We start from the raw sequence: 23347 nt of genomic DNA, 5'->3' as shown, positions 1-23347 counted from the left end.
TCTTGGTATGTGTGAGCGCGCCACACACACCGCACTGCGCGCTCGGGGGCACTGAGGTGCGCGCGTGCACAGCCGCGCAGCTTCGAGGGAACAGTGGACATAACTGCACTTTTGAGACTTTATTTAACAATTGGGCCCCTAATTATGTCTTGCGTTAACCATGACCTTTGTGTTTATCAAAATTCTGTCCCTCTCTTTCTATTGGCTAGCTTCATTGTGAGTGATAGCGTTCTGTTCTTTCATAAGGAGCATAATCGACAGTCGTTTTGTTCAGTACCAGGAACTGCTGTGGCAGTGTGTGCTTTTTGAGACAAAAACAATGTTTGCTGTTGCTAATGTTGTTTTAATGGTGAGGGGCCAGCAGTTTCCACACCAATAAGATTTCACAAAAACCATGCCAAAACAACACACATTGACAAAAACAAATGGTTTGACCACCAAGTTCAGACATTTTGGCTTTGCCATTGCTTGTTTATTTTGTTTCCCATGATCTTATTGAAACTGGTTACACTGATTTTTCCATTATGAATATTTTGAGAAATGCTAGCATACATCAACACATTTTACAAATGATGCTGCAAAGACATTTTTTTTATAGTAGTTTAGCGAAATGTTTCCTATTTGGATTTTTTTGTGAACATTCTATTTTGAAAGCAAAGAATCGTCAATCTTGCATTCAAGCTTCTGAAAATATTTGCATCTAATCAGAGCGCATTCTGGGAGCATTATACATAGCCCCATATTTGCTAAACTTAGAAAACATGTGTACACATTTTTATACTAGAACACCGGTCACTAGTTCAGTCCAAGTTTACAACATTTACTTAGAGCGCTCACTCTAATATTAAAAGCTTTGCTTTAATGAACCGTAAATACAAGTTTGAACAGCATTAACACATGGACACAAATATTATCTTAACTGCTGACATAGCCCTTCCCAGATTCATAATGTGGTATTGTACAATGCAGCCAAAGTGCTTGTGCTGTAGGGGTTTGGGCCTACTTACCCTAGGGAAAAATTGAAACTTCTTGTCCTTGACCCCAAACAATATGTCCTGGGGATCGGGCTATAGGAATTCCACAACCTTCCATGTGAAATCTGTCACCAGGAAGTCCGTGAGACCATCACTTAATGTAAGGGGAAAACAGATTTTCCAACTTGCCTCTTCTCAAAGATTAATTGGGGTTTGGCAACGTCAGTAAAGTGTGTTTGACTGACATGTCAGACTCCACCCTCAAGAGTGTGTGTTAGTTGAACATTTGTGGACATGTGGTCTTGGGAGTTTTAAATATTTAGCTAGGGTTTGTACAGAGTCAAGCTTTTCTTTTTTTTAAAAATATAGAACGAAAAACAAACACTTTAATTTAATTTGAAATATTATTTTTTGCTGCATAATGCTAACATTAACATAACATTTTCAATTTTTTTCAGGTGTTTGATTTTCAGCTAATGAGAAGAGGATAAACGTTGGTGAACTACAAACCGTACCCATGATTCCAATATGCCCAGTTGTGTCCTTCACCTATGGTGAGAATAACCTCTGTCTATCATAAATGGATGACTACGCATTTTAAAAAAGATTGTATAATATTTTTGCTAATATGCATATCTGACCCATTCTATATATTTTTTCTTTTTCTCATTCTTCTGTGTTTCTTGTGAATACTAAATCACAGTGCCAAGCCGGCTGGGTGAGGAGGCCAAAATGGCTACTGGCAACTACTTTGGATTTACTCATGGTGGTGCTGCTCAGTATGGGTAAGCTATCTTTTTCTAAGTTGAAGGAATTACAGAGAAACAATACATTGTGATTCTTTGCATGTGTAACTAGCTGTAATAACAAAATTAGTTCATAATTCTTGCGAATCAAGAAGGCACAGCATTACTCCAAACCAACACCTACAATGTTAATGAGGTGATCCGTTCTTTTAATTGAAGGCCTTCATGTAGCCCTTAAAGATGTATTCTTGAATGTATCACTGATAAAAAATTATTTAGGATGCTATTTATAGAGCAACTTGAGCGTTTCAGAGTTTGGTGCCTAGCGTTTTTTTCAATTTTGCTGCACGCTTTACATAATTTCGATATAGTTCAACAGAAAGTACGACATGGCTGCTTCCAAACAGTAGGACTCCATAGACGTACAATGAGCACATGTACTTTATAATTTTGGCCTGTGGTGAATTTTATGACTGGGTTTTAGATTTTACATTTCTGGGTAAGTTGGCTGGGTCTTGATTCAGGAAATCTTGTATGGTTAGAATGTCCATCTTAAAAACGTGCTTTTGTGCCCATGAATTGCCCACAATCTTCACTTTCGCTTCTCAAAATCATTTCAATTTGAGTTTTACACAAGCTTTTGTTTGTGAGCTGGAAGTTAGTTTGCTTGGCTTCTGATTTCAGTTCCTTACTGCAGACAGGAATTCAATATACATAATGTTAATGTCCTATGAGAAGGTTGAAGACCATTTTCTAGGATTTAAGCAAGGCTAATAATCCATTATCAAAGGGAAAAGCTGATTTGTTTTTTGTGATTGAGTGTTTTGTTTTGGAGATTGTATTTTAGTAGCTTGACCTGTCTAATCTGTAGTGCTTTGAAGAGTGGCATGAATATGAGCCAGGAGTGCATGTTTATGGGATGCAAATGAGGATGCGATGGGGGGTGGTGAAGCAGGATGAAAGTTCTGTTTAGATTAGGCGTAGTTGTAGTCCACTTCTTTAAGTTATTTTCTGAGGCATTGGACTGATTGAGTGGCAGTCTGAGATTCAATTGATTAGTCTAGAATCTTAGGCCAAAGGAAGCAGATTTACACATTTTTCTTTTTACATCTTCTGGCTCTCTTCTCTTGCAAGGTGAAAACTGCAGTTTGACACCACTGTGGATGAGGATTTTGACAGTAAAATAATTTGAACCCAGGTGGTCTAGACTTTCTTTTTCAAATAATTTTAAAGATACCTTTGAAACTAAGGTGTTTGTTCAAAGGTTGCTGTGGAGAAAGGTATTTGAAGTTCATGTGGTATCTTACCCGGGGTCTGAATTTGGAGGAAACCAACTTTTTAGTATGAATTGTTATGTTATTCGACATTAGTATAATATGAACAGAGATTTCTACAATTTACTTGGAGGGATCATCGAAGGCAACAATTGTTGTTGGCAGACAACAGAAGTGTGTACAGATATATATGTCTATATACCGCTACTGGTTAGTTATAGTTAGGTCAGCTGTTCCATAGGAAAAGCGTTTTTTGTGTTGCTAATAACGTTTGCCCCATTTGGCAAATCTCATAACTTTCCAAAAAGGTGCTACTTTTTGACTAGTTTGTTCATGTAAAGTTTCGCGCTGATATGTCCCCGGGCCAAAATCATTTCAAATCAGCAAAAAATGCACCTATCCCGCGTAGCTACCACTGGATCGAAAAGAAAAACCAAAACAAAATGTAGCCAGATTGCATTTATTAATTATTCTCCGTATTCCGTAAGAAGGGGGTTGCGTGCCGCCCCACCAGAGCCATTATATGCCCAGGTGGAGCCAACCTAGAGGCAAAATGTGAAAATAAGGAGAGGCCCCCCAGAGCCTCCCGAGACCCCTGGCAGCCCACCCCCAGGCTGAAACTACTTAAAATGGGGGTGGGGGGGCACACTGCCTCCCTCCCGGAGCCATTAAAGGCCCTGGGGAGCCCACACCCTTTGGCTGATCACTTAATGGGAGGGGTGGACGTGTGACACCCTCCTTCCCCTCCCTGAGCTATTAATGGCCCCCGTGACCCCATCCCCCGTGGCCAGCTCACATGCTACGTCAGCTCCCATCCAGCGGTAAAATGTTCCTGCCAGCTGGGAGCAGTCTTTAGATCTATTTCCCTGCCTGCAGTGATGCGGACAGGCAAACTGATCAAGTTCGTAGCTGCTCCCTCCTGGCAGGAGCAATGCTGGCTCCCTCTGCCTGCAGGGACCTTGGGGCTTCCCCTGCAGCCCCCCGAAAGAGTATGGTGGGTGCACCAGGGCACTAACTTTCAAAGTGCGGGCCTCAAAGGATGGGGTCCCTGGGGCCAATAACTTCTCTGGGTGGGGGGTAGTGCTGTCCCCGTCTTTTATTTTTACTAGTGGACCTGGGGGATGGGGTCGCCAGGGCCTAACAAAGCTCGGGCGGGGGGCAACATGGCCTTCCCATCTTCTTTAATTAAAAAAAAAATGGCCCTGGCGGTAGGGCCATAGGGCCTACCTAACACGTTTTGGAGAGGGGGCTGCGTGCCCTCCCCTCTCCACTTTATTTTAATTTGTGGCCCTGGGGGATAGTGGGCCCCAGGTCCTTATCTGGGTCAGCGAGGGGGGCATGTGGCACCCACCCCATAAAATTTTGAAATTGACCTGGTAGATGGGGTCCATGTTGGTGAGTTTGAGCTTTACGTATGGTAATAAAATGGTACTTAAAGCAAAATAAAGAAAAGCCCTAGAAATTAATTGGAAAAAACCAAAGGTAGCTTTATAGTTGGGTGAATATGGTATTTACAACATTAAAGTTTTCACAAAAAAACACACAGATTCACAAGTTATAGTTAGAGCAGCTAACTATAACTTGTGCCCCGCCGTGCACTGCTTATGATTGATTGATTGATTATAATATTTATATAGCGCATACTGTCACCCTACGGGTATCCTGGCGCTTCAGACTAGGAAGAATTGACCAGAGTGGGAAAAGTCAGAGCAGAGAAAAGGGAGATAGGAGGTTAAGCCCTAGGAAAGAGCCAGATTTTTAGACTCCTCATCGCTCATTACATGTTCAGTGATGTCATTTATGACATCACTGATATCTCAAATCACATAATTGATGACATCACTGATGACCTCATCCTAGAATCTTTTGTACACATTGCTCTATAAACGGTTCTTGCATTAGAATATAAAAAGTAAGTGCAAAATAGCACAGAATAATAATATGTAGCATGATTACTATCATACATATAACCCCATAGGTAAAGCAAGCATGTGTTGTGTACAGCCTTGACCCTATACCATACACTTCATGGGTAGCCGAGTTCATGTTGGCTATGAACCACAGATAAAAGGGTAACCTGCCCTGCACACTGTATTCAATCTGTATACAGCTGTTCAGGGAAAACCATGTTCATCTAGATACTGAATGCCCTACTCAGTACAGTCTTTACCTGTATCAAACCCCCGACACTCACTGAACCTACATTGAGAAAAGAAGTGGATATAACTAGAAAAGTGGGTACATTGTTTTCTCTATGGAAGGACCATACTGTTTGCAGATAGTGACATTCTCATGAGAAATACACCACAGAGTATTAAAAAGTATCTACTAAGAGCATTGTACGCTCTATGCAAAACGTGTCCAAAGAGAAGCTCATTGGATGATGTCATCAGTAATGTCATAAATGATGTCCGAACATTGTCATGAGTGAGGTATTACGTGAGGTCATAGGCTGTGCATGGCGAGGGTACACGTCCTAGTTAACTCTGCTGACTATAACTGGTGAATTTCTGTGTTTTTGTTTGTTGTCAAAATGTTAATGTTGTCACTAATATATTCACCTAATTATAACGTTACTCTAACCCTTGTGTTTTTTTCCCAGTGAATAGGTAAATATAATTTCTGTATCACAAAGCTATCCAAAAGGCAGGGGAATACTGCACATTGTCAAAACAAAAAACTGTCAGTGGCCAGTTAATGCATTCTGACGTAGTGTTCATCACAGACGTATGTCTCCGCTCCTTCCAAAATCTGAGCAGTCCTGATGGATACGAGGATGTTGTTCAAGATCCTGGGTGCATAGATGAAAAAGACCTACTGCCCTGTTTTTTTCTCTTAAACTCTTAGGCCCTAATTATGATGTTGGTTGGAAGATCGTCCGACCGCCATCGTAACTGAAACGGGTAGCTCGACAAGGAGTTGGCAGTCCCTCTTCCACTATTATGATGCGACCACCTTCACGACGATCGGAAAGTGTAAATTTTCTCTTGCGGCTTGCGCTGCGGGTTGCAGCATCAGCCTCAATAGAAAATAGACACATTTTAAACATCCATGCACCATTATGTGCCTACTACATGCTGCAGGGATGTGTGGAGGGGGGCACCAGAGGTGCCCCTCAGACCCCATAATTTACAGGCCAATTGAAGGGCACATTGTTTTTTTTTTTGATACTCGGAGAATTACAGAATCCACTTTCATTTAGAAGGTACTGATTAATTTTGCTATGTACCTGTTTGCAACTCTAAGTCTGTCTCCTGCCTCTATATTTCGATTAGGCCTGCAGAATATAAAGGCTTCATGCAATAGCAAAAAAAGTAAGGCCCAAGCCATCTTTTTGTAGGTGTTTAATTTATTATTTTTGTTGTGGACATAATATATTTTTCTCTGACAACACTGTTTGGGTCACTACACAATGCCTGTTAGCATTGTTCACTGACGTCCCAAAAAATAGTACCTTTCTCTTAAGTGACACATTTGGTTTAAAACAATCATTTTGTATTTCATTTATTTTGTATGTTAACTTTATATACAAGTTAGTTGTGTTTTTTCAGTCTCTTTTTCAAAGTTTTAAAGCGTTTACGTAACATTGTTTCTCCCTGCGATCTGAATGATTGGTTATGTGGCGATTTAACCCGGTCTGCTTCTTAATTAATAATAAAATGCATGGCACAACTACAAGCCTTGTTATTGAAAAATCATCACTAGTGAAAGGGCCAGCTCGTTTAAGTTAGCATTTTCCCATTGGCTGGCGTCCCCGTTTATGCTAAACGTTGGCCAGCCATTGGGAAAGAGCATTCTGTGACGTAGACAAACACATTGCCCCATAAAGATAATAAACCTTTTACTTAAGAAGGAAAGCAGGCCAGGCCGTCCAAGTGGGACGGCAGGAAAAGACAAAAGTCTACGTCCGGTCCGATCATAAATGCATTCTTTCTGTAGAACCCAATGATCTGAAAACAAGGTTCCAGCAATTTAAGGGTTAAAGAGCTCCCAACCCGGAAGAGCACGATAGCACGGAGGGGACTGGCTGAGAGACACTCCGAAGACTGATCTCCGACGAGCATAGAAGACCTAGCACCGTATGCCTACTTTCCTATGATTTTTACAAATGCAAATTTTTGGTTCGTAAAAGAAGGCATAGCTGTGCGCTTGAAAAAACCGAGGCAGAATACGCTGTCAGCCAGGCTGCTTTACAATCTATTAAAATTGCCTTCAGGGAGCCGAGTAGTGGTTTACAGCACTTCCCTCGACTCTTGCATTTTACGTGCTTACAATGTAAAAACTGCCTACTTTAGAAGCTTTAACAGCATGAGAAAGCGGTGGGCTGGAAGCCATGGGACTTCCAACAGCTTAGGGAGACTAAGCGGGACTCGCAGGACTGCAGCGATCCAGGAAGTCGCCCTGTGCACTGGAGGAGTCTGACCAGAGGCTCCCAGACCTCCAGCACAGTAAGGAGCGGCATCAGGAACTTTTCTAGCATCTAGCGGACCTGGAGCCAGACCCGGGCACCTCCATAGTGCTGCAGTCCAAGGCGCCTTGAAGCATCGCCCGGGAAGGACCCTAGCACTTCCTGATGGTCAAGCAGGACACCCTGCACCTTCTGCTGGACAGGATCTGCTTCCTCCTGGACTGCATCGCCTGCTTCCGAGGGGGACAGCCCCTGCCCGAGTTCTGTGCTATGTTCCCTCTTAGGTCCAGTACAAGATTTGCAAGGATTCCTCCTCGCCCTCTTCTTCTTCAGCGAGCAGGGGCACCTTTTTGCTAGTCTTTGTGGCTCCATCCGACAGCAAACATAACCAGAAGAAGCTGTCCCTGAGGAGCATCGAGGTGAAGAGAGGTGGGTGTGTCCGGGCCCCTGGGGATGAATACTGCAACAGCTATGGGCTCTGGGTCAAGCTTAACAAGGTACACCTCCGATTACTCCATGTTCTTAACAGCAACTACACGAGCATACCAAGTCTGAAAGGAGATGCTTTGCGGACACTGTTGTTGCCTGTGTGTCAGATGTAGCTTGCTTGAGCACATTTAAAACGCATTTGCAATGCAATAGGTCTCACATTTTAGAAACTTTGACCTATTGGTATTGTAAATGACAATGCCTTTAATTATTGCAGGTGTTTCTAAAAGAATCTAAATAAATGGCATTGTCGTTTACAATGCCAATGGGTCAAAATCTCGCAATTGCGAGACCTGTTGCATTTTAAATTCTTGTTAATGCAAGCATGTGGCGACCATTTTTAGGTTGTGGTCTTTAGCGCTTGCTTGTTATAACAATAAAAAAAATATATTCTTGAAATTCCGACAAGATTTAGTTTTTCAAGATGTAATTTCATGACAGTTCCATTTTCCTGTTCTTCAATAATGTACTTTTTACGACAGTTTCATTTACTGTGGAATGGTCAATTGCATGCAAGTTATTGATAGTCTGTCTTCAAGGATGTTGTGCAATGGATCTCCTGAAAAGAAGTGTTGCATTTTTTATATGCCATTACGTCCTCTGGATAGGTTAAGTTGTGGTTAGTATTTATTGGATTCATGTGAAATTTTTTGAATTATTTGTTATTTCAGCCTATAGTTATATTTAATTGTAAGGTTATAATGCAATAGCGTTTGTAATTTATTTGTGCGTTTTACCAGTTTTTAGGTCGAGCTGGAGATCGCAATGCGAAGGGGTCGGGCACGTGCGGCGATTGGCGTTTGTGGATGCGCACGTCCAGGCCGGCGCCATGCACATCCCCTGCCTCCGATTCCCTGAAGTGCGCAAACACACATGCACAGGCAGGCACACACGCAGGCGGGCACACACACACACACACACGCACCCACCCACGGGCTCACGCACACACAGCCACAAACCCCCCGACCCACATATACACAAGCACAGCTAACAGACACACAGTCACACACATACATACATACATACATACATACATACACACACACACAGCTACACCCATACACGCGCCCACCCCAGCTAAGACCCACTTACCGCATTGACGCAACTCCGGACTTCATGCGCCACCGCGGGGCTCTCCCTCGGGCATGGGAGCCCCGCGTCACCACTGCTCCTCTCCTAGCCAGCCACTCCGTGGGCGCGAGCTTCCAGCAGGAAACGTTTAAGTCCCGCCCCACGGCAGTTTTCGTCACGCGCACGTCTTGTTTTTACTGCAGATTAAACAGATGGTTAGTCGCGCTCTCGCCTCCTTTCTAACATGGCTGGTGTCCGCCGACTCGGAACTACAAAATGACAACGCCAGCGCTATCTCAAAGAGATCTAAAACTATATTGCAGGAAGGCATATAATTGGTATACCTTTACAGAAGACGTAAAAAATATGACCACATGCAGCAATGAAGCATTTTTTCCTACTTTAACTGGAACGTTTATAGAGATAAATAGTGTGTTTTGTAAAAGAAATTGAATTAAAACGTACTTGCGGGTTTACCCGAAAAGCTCCTAATCCTTCAATTTCCGTCTACTGTCTTCGGCCACAAACAGCACTTTGAAGCAGTAATGTTGGAACTGTTAGTCCCTCTTCAGTGTCTATGTTTGGCTGGTCCTCTGCTTCCTGGTTCTCACGCTGCATTTCTGTGCACAGATTTACACTGCAGCTAATTGCGCAAAACCAGAGCGCTGCCACCAGACACTGACGGTGAACGTACTGGTTGTCTCCCAGCTGCCCAACACACTTCACAAGTACTACCAACGTCCACTGCAGTTTAGCCTCCTTCTAAAGCCCATCCTACAAACGGTACTCCGACTACCCCAGCAACACCGAAACAGCTACTCCGGCGTCACTTCTATTTATAATTCTGCAACCAAAAAGTGTTGTTCATCATACACTCTGTGCCCAAGTAACTAATACTTCCCGACTTGCATACAAATGCTGGCAAACTGCATTGGTTTCTAACCCAAAGCCACCAAGTGCCGTCCACCGCTCCAGCCTGTTCACAGTGCCTTTCAATCTGTAACTGACAATTTACAAGTGCCTAAGTCAGAACCAACCTATATTACCCCACCTAAAAACCAACCTACATCTGTTAACACTCCACCCTGAACACGCCACAACTATCAAATACTTGCCCAGCCCACAACCAACAGGTTTGGAGTGACAACAATTACAATCATCTGTGTTCCCCACCCGACCGCTGACGATCTTGCAGCAAGTAGGAAGTACTGCCCAATCGAAATCCGCCGTCGGTTCTTCAGACAATATCTGATCAACTTGCAAACGGCAAGTGCTGCACAACCTAAAACCATTACGTAAACACACTGCCCAAACAAAGAATATCCTGCAAAACAAGTATTGGGTAACCTTCAGTCAATGCACAAACCGTAAATAGCTATTTGCCAACCTATTTTTCCTACTCATTTTCCCACCCAAACTCGGCACATCTGTTCTGCCTGTCACTCAGTGCCTATTCCAAATGTGTACTGATTAACCCACCCACTCACTACCAAGAACTGCCTAGCCCAGGGGCAAACATGGGCTGGTCGGTCACCACAGGCCTCGGAGGTTTATTTATTCGTGTGCAATAACCCTTTTATGCCTTGAAATATTTAAAAGGAAGGTGCTTTTGCCTTAAACTGTCAGTTAGCAATTTACATTATATACAAATGTAACAAAAAGATGTTAATATTTTACTTCTGTTATTGGATTTTCGTCACAATAAAATACACTGAACATTTCACAAGTTATTTACAAATCTTTAAGCTATTGCCATTATAAATTACAATAACTTTTTATTTAAGTATTTAATTATTGAAAAAAATTAAAAGCCATTGTTATTTGTAATATCAATACATATAAATCACATAAATACAACACATATTGCATTACAAATGCTGTTGGTGTCACATTTGCGAAAGTTATAACTATGGCATTGTAAACGACAAAGCTATTAATTTCGCTATTTTCAAAAACAAAACATAAATAAAAAATGTGTCATTTACAATACCAATAGCTCAAACTTTCCTAATGCGAGACCTATTGAATTGCAAATGCTTGTTTCTTTTGTTGCTAATCTGAGTTCGTACAATGGTATTATCTGTGTGCCTTTGATCGTGAGACTGATCACTAGGTGTTCCGGTGACACAAGTGATAAGTGCGTGAGCAGTGCAGTTTAACTCTGAAGCACGAGGCCCACATTGCCATGCAGGGTTGTAACTCCTGCTTACTTTCACAGGGCACTTCTCTGTAGATCTTGATACCAGGCAGGTCCTATTTTTCTTTTAAATATTGCAACTTTACATGGATTATGGTTATATTGTTTTCTGAGGGTTGGGATCTTCTTCCCACAGACATAAGGTAACAATTTACAGTGTCCGAACAATAACCAGTATATAAAAAGTGATGCCTAAGGCAAAGCAATTAATTAAATTATTTTTAAAGGACGAGAGAAATTAATTATCCCTTCCTGTGTGAAGTGCATCACATCAAAAAAATAAATTCTTCTTCATTTATAATCCTCCATAGTCCATCCGAACAACACAATACAAATTTCTAATTGATTTTTAATTTTCTCATCAACTAGAGAGATTCAGCTCAGGGTTATTTTGATTTTCATACCCTTAACCCCTTCAGTGCTGCGCAAATTCCGCTGCAGTGCTGAAGGTTCTAAAGAACCTATGGACTCATGACGGAACGGTTCCGTCATGAGCACCGAAGGGGTTAAATACAAGAAACCAAAAACAAACAAATATATTTACATCACTTTACACAATATATATATATATATATATATATATATATATATATATATATATATATATATATATATATATATTTTTGACGTTTTTTAAAAACTTTTTCAAATATTGTAGCCCAAATTTTTGAAGAAAAGGATGCTTTATACACAATTAACCAAGCATTCCTATGAACACAAGATCTACCAGAACTAAAAAAAAAAAGGGGAGCAAAATGCGGTCTATCTTATTTCAAGCTTTCAAATGGTTATACTCCTTATGAATTTTTTTTATACAGTGTATACTCTTTTGACTGGTGTCTTGTAAATGTTGACGCATTTCAGCCCCTTGACTATGGGCCTCATCAGGACAAGGGCTAATAAAGATCCGTCTAAGAAATCAAAAAAACATATATGACTATATACACATTAATCCTTAAAAAAGGTCAAAGGCAGGGGTTATCTACATTTATACATATATACATATTTAACTGTGAGTGTACTGACATTTACCCGAAGTGTGAGAAATCAGAATAGGGAAATGTGTGAAAAGTTATATGCATCTCCAAAAGCAATTATCTCTGAATAACGACAAATGATGTGTACAATTATTGCATCACCCCAAATGTGTCTTCCATGATACAGAAGCAGAACCAAAGTGTCCCCGGACAGACCTATACCTCCAAACTCTATATTAAACCATTACCAGCCTATTAGTGCACAGAAAGCAATACATAATCAGTTACCGTAATGTGTCTAATCAAACACTGGCTCTGCGTGTCTAGTACCCTCGTGGTACGTAGCGTGCCTCCTGGAATGTTGTATTGCCACTCTGGGAAACCATAGTAATGCAAAGAGTACTTAGCCCCCATTCAATCATGTCAAACTACTAATATACCCGGTTAATACTTTCCAACGGCAAAGATATTCTTACGTATTTAAACATGGCCAAATAGCATCGGTCACGGGTCACCGCAAAAAGCTTCAAGCGGTGTCTTGATATCTACACAAAAAATATATATATACAATAGCACCGTAATTCTGGGCTCCTTCTTATGGCCGCCACTTGCACAAATCTATCGAATAACTACTTACTTTTCTCACAATATGGAGTAAATCCCAAGGTGAAATCGCTATGCAACTGCGGAAAACGCCATCGGTAAATATGCGCGTCTTCACCTCGTCACGTGACACGGAAGTACCATCCTGGAAATGGTAAACACCGGGAAAGGACTCAATCTCCAGTAGCATGTCCCAGTAGACACTAACAAGGGACTGCTACCTCCGTTTCTATGTTGGTTATAGTGAAACTAAATGCAACTCAATGAGGGCGCCACTCGCGTATCTGCTAAAAATGATACACAACTTCTTCAATATGGATGGGATTACATGAATCATACATAATCACAAAAATAAATCATTAAACCGGCAACCAAAGAATAGAGAATAATTAGATAGAAAAGTTAGGTTACCCATGTCAGCCACTCCTCACAATATAAAATCACTAGACTCTTGAATTATTGTGTACAAAGCTCAATATACAGTATACCGATTACCGTCCATTACAGCAAGTATAACTTTTCTCATAAGCTATATCAGAGCCCAAAGTTCATCTCTATCATTTAAACCATTAATCGCAGTCCTGTATTTTTCTATTAGTCTTGCCTCCAACCTGTCCAATTTCAATTCGACTTCATCTTGTTTAGTCTTACCCAGCACACATAAGATTGTCCAAGCAATGTCTTTTTCAGTGTGATGGTGAGTTTCAAAATGATGAACTAATGGTGCACCTTGGACTTTACACTTAACCCTCGATTTGTGTTGAAAAATACGTTTTTTTACTATTTGGGTAGTTTGCCCTATGTAAGCCTTATTGCATGGGCATTTGATACAGTAAACCGTATTCCTTGTGTTACAATTTGAGAAACTTTTTTGCTGATGTTTTAATCCGTTTATCTCAAACTCCTTCGTGTCTGTCGTTTGATTACATGCCGCACAATTTTGACATCAATAGTGTCCTGTTACTGGTGGTAAATTTAGGAGCCCTCTCAAATCGTTAGGTAAAGGGTCATCTCTTCTCATTGCTCTTACAAGAGCTTGTCTTAAGTTCTTGCCCTTTTTAAAAGCAAACAGGGGCTTTTGAATCCCTAGGTGTTCAATAATTTTCAAATGTCTTTGGATAATCTTTTTTACTCTGTTGGCTTTAGGATCAAACGTGAGTACGCATGTCAGAGGTGTTTCTTTTTCTTTGTTTTTGGGTACTAATAAGGCATCTCTCGGTGTAAACCATACTCTTTTCAGGGCGATCATAACCAACTTTTTCAGATACCCTCTAGCTACCAATTTGTCCCTCAAGATTTCCGCACTTTTGAAATAATCTTCTTTTCTACTACAATTTCTCCTCACCCGGAGGAATTGCCCATAGGGCAAATTCTCCCTTAATGTTCAGGGATGACAACTCGAGAAGTGTAATAATGTGTTCCTGTCTGTGGATTTGGTATTCAGACTGACTTCTAGATGCCCTTCGTCTTCTTGGATGTAAACATCCCAAAAGTTCAGTTTTTTCTGGTTACTGGACATGGTAAAGTTCAACTCCAGGGTTCTGGAGTTTAGCCAATTATGAAATTCTTGCAATGTATTTTCATTTCCCTGCCAAACCATAAAAATATCATCAATATAGCGACACCAAAAATTTACCTGGGACTTAAAAGGATTGGTGTCGCTATATATTCACTTTTTTCGAATTCAGCCATCACTAGGTTAGCTATTTCAGGAGAAAAGCTACAGCCCATGGCTACTCCTGAGATTTGCAGATATAATTGGCCTTTAAAGTTGAAAAAATTGTTTTTTAAACAAATGGTTGCCAAAGCTATTAAAAACTCTGTGGGTACTTGGTGTGGACGTTCTCTTAGATCTAAAACACATCTCATCACAGCTATGGCCTCATCCTGGGGGATATTCGTATAAAGTGAATCAATGTCGAATGACACTAACAATTGATTTTTACTATTAAAGGGCAACTCTTCTATTTTTGTGATAAAATCCATGGTGTCCTTTATATACGGATGTGTTTCTTTCACCAACTGAATGAGGAAAAAGTCTATGTATTTGGCCAAAGGTTCCAACATTGAGCCACATGCCGATACTATGGGCCTTCCCGGGGGATCTATTGTAGACTTATGCACTTTGGGCAATACGTAGATGTTCGGTGTTTTGTTCTGTTCAGAGTTAAGGAAATCAAATTCACTCTGGCATAGCCAACCCTGTTCAAGGCCTTCTTTGGTTATATTCAAAATTTTCTCTTTCAAACTGGTAGTAGGATTATTCTCTAATCTTCTGTAGTGTGTTATATTAGATAATAGTCTATTCACTTCCTGGTCATATTTATGTCCCAAAGGACAATTCCTCCGCCTTTGTCCGCCGGCTTAATTATTAGTGACGGATTATCTGATAAATTCTTCAGGGCAGTTTTTTCAATCTTGTTGCAATTTGAATTGAAGTAGATTTTTTTTAGATTGGTGTTCATCTAGTTCTCTAAGAACCACGTCTTCAAAAACTAAAATTTCTGATGGTAACAGGACGCTTTCCGGGATAAATTTAGATTTGTTTTTCAACCCACTAATATTTTTTGGTTCTCTCGATTCTCCTTCTAAAAAGAAGGCTTTTAGTCTGATTTTTCTAAGAAATGTAAGGATTTCTTTTTTGGTCTCTATTGGATTTTGCAATGCTGTAGGCACGAATGACAGTTCCTTAGATAAGATCGAAATTTCAGCCTCTGTTGGTGTAGAATTTGATAGATTATAAATAGATATAGTGTCAACCTTATTATTGTTCACTGTCAAATTTAGTGCCTGTATGTTTTCTTGCGTGTTCTGAATGGTTCTGATTCCTGGTTCTGAAATTGGTCGGCCTGTTGGAAATGACCTTGGTGCGGAAACATACCCATCTGTTGATAGAACCCTCTCCATCTGAATCCTCCTCCCCTCGGTCGATATCTGCCTCTGCCTAAAAAAGGTGGAACCGATCTGGGGTATTGGGATATGAGTAAAAACCACTAGCTGGCCCTTGGTCTGAGTCTGAAGAACTTTCAGAGAAAGTGATAAACTTATTTCTAGATCTACCTCTATATTGGAGGTTGAGGGCGCTTGGGTTATTATTCACAAAAAAGTCTTCTTTAAGGTATGGGTAAACTTCATCTAATTTGAAACTTTTTATGTCTCTTCCTACTTTGTTAATTTTCAAATTGGTATTGTGAGCTGTGAAGTCGGCAATAGTCTTTTCCACAGCTTCCAAAAGTTGTTTGGAGTCTGTATTGTATTATCTCCCAATATATCTCTTTCTAAAGTTTCAATCTCTTTTAGCTCTTCTTCATTCAATCTTAGGGCAGTTTCAACTGACCAGACCATCCAGTCTATAGAGCATTTCGTTCCGACTCCTCCAAATCTGTTTAAATAAGTTTTGTCTTCGATCACAGGAATATTTTTGACCTGAAGGCCTACCGGGATGGTATTATTTTTCAGATGTTCTGACAACACTTTAGCATGCAATTGTGTTCTGATGTTTTTCTTTTTAAGTTGTTTTAATTTTTCTATTTTGTCCAAATTAGTGGTTTGCGTAATTGATTGATTCCCACTTAAGAGAGTAGGGGTCTTTTGTAAAATAGCATCAATTTCCTCTTTACTGTAACTAACTGTTACCGGTTCTGACATAGCCTGAAAATATTGAGTATGTTTAAGCCTTAAAATATAAGATAAACTATAAATTCAACTCCCTGTCTCTGAACATATCCATATACACCGATATATATATATATATATATATATATATATATATATATATATATATATATATATATATATATATATATATATATATATAATATGGGCTGTGCAGTCAGCTTGGGCAAGGAGGAAAGAACCAAACCACAGCAAGACTTACTCTGGTCTTCAATGTCCACAAGGACTCAACTAGTTTTTCAAACGAGAAAAAACTCACACTTAACTAAGTGTTATACAATACTCTCTATACAAAAGGGGGCACCCGATAAGCCTATGGCATCTGGGTAAATATCATAATATATTAAAAAAAGTGATGCCTAAGGCAAAGCAATTAATCTAAACAATAACAAGGACATTCGTTCCCACACGTGTGATGGACATCCAGCTTCCTATCAAGACAAAATTTCAACTTTTGAGAGAAAGTTAATCTTTTGACATGGCAACATATCCTACATGTGGTTTTATTTATTTATTTATTCAAAGTTTTATATAGCGCGAACAAGATCCTTACGGATATCAGAGCGCTTCACAAAGACAGGGTAGGGGCGGTAGGAATGAACAGAGATATTGGAAGCAGTATAATAATCACTGACATGGTAGGATAATAATAACATACATAAAACATATCAATATACAAACAGGTAAACAAGTAATATAAGACGGCACCAGTCATTGATCCCACTACAGAGGTGTTCAGGTACACCTTGGGTGTGTGGATGGCTTATACCAGTGTCGTAGTGTATAGAGAACAATGAGTGGGGGCATCGGGAGAGTGAATCAGTAAACCAAAGTGTAACATATATTGGTCGGTATTAAGAGAGTAGCGTAATAGTGTCCCCCATCAAGTAGAAGTATAGTGCCAAAGGACAAGGAGAGCAGTGATACAGAGCAATGCAGAGTCTCAGATCCAGCACCTATAAGGTTCAGGAGATCTTGGCCAGAAGGATGGTTTTCACCTCTTTCTTGAAGATTGCAGTGGAGGAGATAAGCCTGGTTTCAGGAGGGAGCGCATTCCAGATCCTGGGTGCCATTCCTGAGAAGGAGCGCTTGTAAGTTTTCTCTTTCCGGAATCTACGAGGTTTCAGGAGTAGATTTTTTGTACTTCTATTGGATCTCGAACCTCCTGATATAGACAGCTTGTGAGCGAGGTAGTTGGGTGCCTTGTGGTGCACGGCCGCGTGTGTCATAACAGCAATTTTTAGCTGTATTCTGGCTTCAAAAGGCAGCCATTTTAGAGACTTTAAGTCTGGGGATATATGCGAGTGTTTTCTTGAGCCAGTAATGAGTCTCGCGGCAGCGTTCAGGGAGGCTCTCAAGGGTGCTGTTGTGGATAGCGGGAGTCCGCTGAGGGCCACAATTCCGTAGTCTATTCGAGGGATGACTAAAGCTTGTACAGCAGTTTGGAAGTCTTCGGCAGGGAGGAAAGGTTTAATTTTCCTCAGTGTGTTGATTTGGAAGTTAGCTCCTTTTGTGGCTTTGCTAACGTGCTGCTGCATGTTGAGCTTGGCGTCGAGTGTGATGCCTAGGGATTTCGCCGAATCCACGATGGTAGGTTGGACATTGAGTGCTGTTAGGTTATTGAGCCAGGTTTGGGTGATGGAAATTTTCGCCGGGGGTGAGATGAGTAGGAACTCAGTTTTCAGAGCATTTAGTTTGAGGTGATTATCGGCCAGCCATGATTGAGTGTTAATAAGTGTGGAATTCAGATGTTTGATATCTTCCGGGGATTGAAGCTTTAGGTAAAGTTGTGTGTCGTCGGCGTACATATGGAATTGGACATTGGAAGCTTGGAGCAAGGTGGCGAGCGGTTCCATGACGAGGTTGAACAGTGTGGGGGAGAGGGAGGATCCTTGTGGGACACCTAGATCTGCAGGCACAGGTGTAGATAGCACATTGTCGATCTTGAACTTCTGAGACCGGTTGTGAAGGAAGGACGAAAACCATTTGAGAACAGTTCCCGATAGACCCATTCTAGTGCTTAGCAGCTCCAGCAAGTTCTCATGTTTGACCGTGTCAAATGCTGAAGAGAGGTCAAGAAGGATGAGGAGGCAGGACTCATTGCGATCAAGAATTTGGAGGGCGTCATCAATTATGTGTGTCATAGCTGTTTCCGTGCTATGTTTCGCTCGGAAGCCTGATTGATGAGGGTTGAGGAGGTCAAATTGATCAATGTGTTTTGTTAGTTGGAGTTGGACACATTTCTCCAGCAGTTTGGCCAGGGTGGGGATATTGGTGATGGGTCGGTAATTGTTTAGGTCAGACGGATCAGCTGTAGGTTTCTTGAGTATAGGCATGACTTGCCCCACCTTGAGGGAGTCTGGAATGAGGCCTTGTTGTAGGGAGCTGTTGATGATTTTGGTCCAGAGAGGGAGGAGCAAGGGGATGAAGTCTTTTACAGCATTAGCAGGTAGAGGGTCTGTGAGGTGATTAGAGGGCTTCACGGTGCAGAGCAGTTTGTGTATTGCTTCTTCCGAGTAGGTATCGAAGTACAGCCAGGATGCCTTGTTTTTAGGTTGATTATTAGACATTCTGGTGTGGTTGGGGAATCGGCTTACATCCATGATGAGGTCATTTCTTATGTTGTCAGACTTTAGCTTAAAGAAAGCAGAGAAGGCTTCACAGTGTGGGGTGTCGCTTGTTGTGCTGTTTGATTGTAAGGGTTGTCTTTGTTTGGGTCTTGATTAGTTGGAACAGCTTTCTTGGCCTGTTTTTTGCTTGGTCCAACTGGCGGCTAAAGAAGTCCGACTTTGTGCGCTTTATTTTCCTGAAGTAGGCATTTCTCTTGTTCTTAAGCCTTTTGAGGTGCAGTGCTGAAGGGTCCGATCTCCAGGTGCGCTCTGCCATTCGCATAGTACGCCTGTCGTCATTGAGTTTATCGTCATACCAGGGGTTAGAAATTTTGGTGGAGACTCTCTTCAGTTGCAGTGGGGCGACTTCATTGACTATTGTATTCATAGAGTCAAGGTAGTGGTCGGTCAGTGATTGAACATCCGAGGCACCTGAAGGGGGAAGGAGGAGATTGCCGATGTGGGGAGGCAGGGTAGAGGGGTTAAGATTCTTCATGTCCCTTTTCCATGTTTTGGATTTGATTGGTTGAGCCGGGTTAGGTTTAACTTTTTCATTGATAAAGAAGGTGATAATGTGGTGATCTGACCAGTCGCATGGTTGGATCGCCTCCAGTTGTGTAGAGTTCTCTTTGGCAATGATGAGATCGAGTATCGAGCCTTTGTCGTGTGTTGGTCTATCGCATATTTGGGTGAGGTCAAGCGCATTAAGGAAAGTTTTGAGACTATTCACCACTGTGTCTTTCTGATCGTTCCAATGGAGATTGAAGTCACCCAGGTAGACTTGGGTGGTCTGCCGACCGGCATTGGAAGTGATCATGTCCATGAGTTGTTGGGTGAATATGAGATTGTCACCAGGCGGGTGATAAATGAGATGTAAAGCACAAACTTGTTTGCCCTCACTGGTGATGTCGAGGCAGAGGAGTTCACAGGAGGAAAGGGAGGGGGAGTTGACTTTAGTAACGGAGAGGTTGCTCCTAAAAATGCATGCAATTCCCCCGCCCGTCTTGCCAGGGGACCTGTCCAGCCTAATGATGTGATAATTGGGGGGGACTAGTATGTCCATAATCGGGGTAGAGGCTTCAGTAAGCCACGTTTCCGTTAGAATGGCTAGGTCCAGATCCGTAGCTGAGACGAGATCAGCGATGTCGGAGGAGTGTCTTTGGGCCGATCTGCAATTGAGTAGGATGCATTTGAGTTTGGGAGAGGGAAGGGTGGTTGAGCTTTCTAGAGTGAGTGGAACTTTTCTGAGGTTGTTAGGGACGGAACCTCTGTTGTTGAGTGTTGGGAGCCTCAGAGGGTTTGTAAGAATTGTGGGTATGGGGATGTGTGTGTTGGATATGTTTTTTACCGGACCTGGGCCATTGGGGATTATATTTTTCTGGCCAGATGTTTTAAATATTTAGGCCGGAAATGCCAACATCTTTTTGAGGAGCAGTTCTTGCCAGTTTCTGGGCCATCAAAGGAAAAAGGAGATTTCATTAAGTGTAAATGCTGTATTTACTGAGACTTACTGTAGGATTGCTGTTTGTAGCTGAATTTTATTCTCTGGAAGAGTAGGGTAAAGTTAGGGTACTCATCCTAAATAATGAAGGCAGTCCGTTTGTTTGCTCTCACACCCTCTCCTACAAAGGAAAAAAGCCAATCCAATTACCAGGAGGCGGTGAATGGGGCTTTGGAAGAGTTCCTAACTTGTGAAAGCTACCACTTTTGGAAAGAGTCTTCACAAAGTTTAAGGGGTATGAGCAAAGGTGTTTATCCAGAGAGGTCTGTGGTTGGTGAATTTACACTGTATTTTTCAGAGCAATTGGAACTGGTTGATAAGGCAAAATAACGTTTTGAAAATAGAAACCATTAACACAGAGAATTCAGGCAAAGACCTTTCATTGATACTTAGAAAGCCGATCATGCTAATCGGTTTGTGTATGTCACAAAGACCAAGTGAGTGGAATCGCAATAGATTTTTACTTCAATTCCATGTTTGGAAAGCAACAATGTTCTTCAATAGAGACATTTCAAAATCTATGAAAGATCCAGTGTTAAAGTTAGTGTTGGGACGGAAATGTCCCCCGCATGGTGATGGATGTGTACCCCTCTCCTTAGTTCCCCGGATACATGCATATCTTCATCACTCGTAATCGATTTTGGTTAAGGGTCAACCATTATTGTGTGAATGCCCTGACCAAGGCCTCTCTCTCGGTAATTTGGCCTGATTAGACTGGAAGGGGTGCCCAAGTTCTACCCTTGGGTTGATAGGGGGCAGTTGCCCTACCTGGAGTTGAGTGACACAAGCACCATGGTGGCAGCATACCAGTTATATGTTCAGTGGTAATTAGGAGTGTGAACATGCCTTTTCAGGTTTGTCACTGGATTGGGGCCTACTGGCCCACTCTTGTAAAGTTCAGTTGCTGTGTGCGTGACTCGCCTTTGGCCTGCATGGATAGTGTGTAGCGCCAGACCGTGCATTCTGGAATGTGTGCGCATGCCTATGGATGGTACATAACATGGAGTCCTGTGTGTTCTATTTTGAAAGTCCATGATATGGAGAGGATCGTGTGGTAAGTACTGTAGCTCCCATACAGAAGGGTGTGGATTGCTGGTCTTCCCTAGGCGCACGCACACTCACTTTCTCCCTATTTGGCTTGGCACTGTGGCCTGGGTTCATTGTAATGAGGATGGTGAGGCTGATAAAGTTAACACTGTGGACCAGCTAAACTTGATCGAGCGGAAGGCTTAGTTTTTTAAACCTTTTGAGGCATAGGAAAGTGGAGGCTGGCAGCCAGGTGTGTGCCCCAGTTATTTCCTTTGTCAGTGTTGTGGGTCAGTCACATATAAGCCATTCCTGTTGTGGAAGACTCCCTTTGACAAAAGGGCGGTGCAGAAGAGCGAGAACATCAAAGGAGATGGCGCCCTCAAACCGAATTGCAAACGCTTCAATACTAAATCATTAGTCTGGATTTGGACGGTAAAGATGAGAGCCTGAGTCTCACACGGTTTAACAGCACTGTACATCAGGATAAAGAGTTGCCAAGACTTCAGGCTGTTGAAATCAGGCCTGGAGACCAAGATCGGTCCGTCTCCCAACTGCTTAAGGGGACCATCACCCCAGAAGCCAAGATCACTTGCCCTGTGTCTGCCTGCCTAGACCAGTGAGCACAAGGTCTGAAGGAAGCAAAGCTAGACTGGGATCCTGGCGAGTGGATCCCATTAAGTACAGTGTGGCAGCTGGTCCAGACAGGACTGATGACTCAATTGAACCGACCGCTCTGTGCCGGAAGTCAATAACCCTCTTGGGGTTGCTGTGAAGTTTCAGGCTGCCATGAAGTTTCAGGCTGCCATGAAGTTTCAGGCTGCCATGTGGTATCACTGATCTCATTGATGCTGTTGCCACTTTTGCCAGTGGGGTTGAAACTATTATGGCTGTTGCCCGTGTTGGAGGAGTCTGCTGCACCTGGAAGCTGCAAATTGAGGGAGGGTGGTGTGCAAGCTGCTTGTTGAAGCATGGAGAGATGGCTCCATGTCCCACACACTTCTGAAGGCAGCGGTTGGGTAGGACTGAAGCAGGGCCGCAGGCCCTTTTGAGACTTGAACAAGTTTGACATTTTACCGCCAGGTAGCTGACCTTTTCATGGCCTACGCCAGACTTTGATGCATACTGCTAGTGCAAAATGCACTGGGCGCCATCTCCCGAAATCATCCATGGGTGTAGTTTTTCGTGGAGGAGAAAGAGTGTGGGGGGGGGGGGGTAGAGGTCCCAGGGTTTGGATGTGGCCCCGTTGAACATTGGGATGCTAGTCATCAGAGACGACTGTGTGGGTTGAGGTGTTGCCTGCGACAGCACATGCTCTTTTGCTTGCGAGATGTATTGTATATAACCAGTGGCTGGCAACCTATCCATTGCTTCAAATTCATCTGTTTCTTTGTCGTCTAATTTGCTGCCTTGTAATTAGGCAGCCTATACCGTCATCGCCTCTTCAGCTGGAGCATGGACTAGGTACAAATTGCTTTTCAGCTTTATTGCAGGCCTTTTGCTGATCAGGTACTATGTTTAATTCATTATTTATTTATTTGTGTTGCCTCTTTCCCTTCCCAAAGCGCTATGATGCAGCCCGCACTGGGCGCGCCATAGCTCTCTTTTTTTTTTACTGTCCCATGGCCCGGTAACTCCCACCCTCCCTCCTGTGCATGTTGCCCCATTCCCTCCCACCATCTCCTGTTGGCGCTGTTGTCCACCACCAGCCACAAAGAAATGCTGGCCACGTCATAGCATTTTTTAGGTCTCGTGGGCGTGGCATTGCAAAACGCTGCTACGCCTCTGCAAGAGATT

The 23347-nt window shown here is 42.2% G+C and overlaps 1 protein-coding gene across 7 annotated transcripts in view; it reads left to right on the top strand.

Moving 5' to 3' along the window:
• ZFR (zinc finger RNA binding protein) overlaps positions 1–23347 on the top strand; it is a 705458-nt gene that overhangs the window by 21325 nt on the left and 660786 nt on the right. For all 7 annotated transcript variants that reach the window (XM_078674904.1, XM_078674908.1, XM_078674906.1 and 4 more), the window contains exons 2-3: positions 1433–1528; positions 1678–1759. In XM_078674904.1, the coding sequence (XP_078531030.1) occupies positions 1492–1528; positions 1678–1759 (119 nt within the window). In that variant the 5' untranslated portion in view covers positions 1433–1491. The remainder of the gene's footprint in view (positions 1–1432; positions 1529–1677; positions 1760–23347) is intronic.

Source organism: Lissotriton helveticus, chromosome 2_1, assembly GCF_964261635.1.
Source record: "Lissotriton helveticus chromosome 2_1, aLisHel1.1, whole genome shotgun sequence".
Taxonomy (NCBI): domain Eukaryota; kingdom Metazoa; phylum Chordata; class Amphibia; order Caudata; family Salamandridae; genus Lissotriton; species Lissotriton helveticus.
Note: the sequence above shows the minus strand (reverse complement) of the source record. Positions and strands in the feature narration are given on the sequence as shown.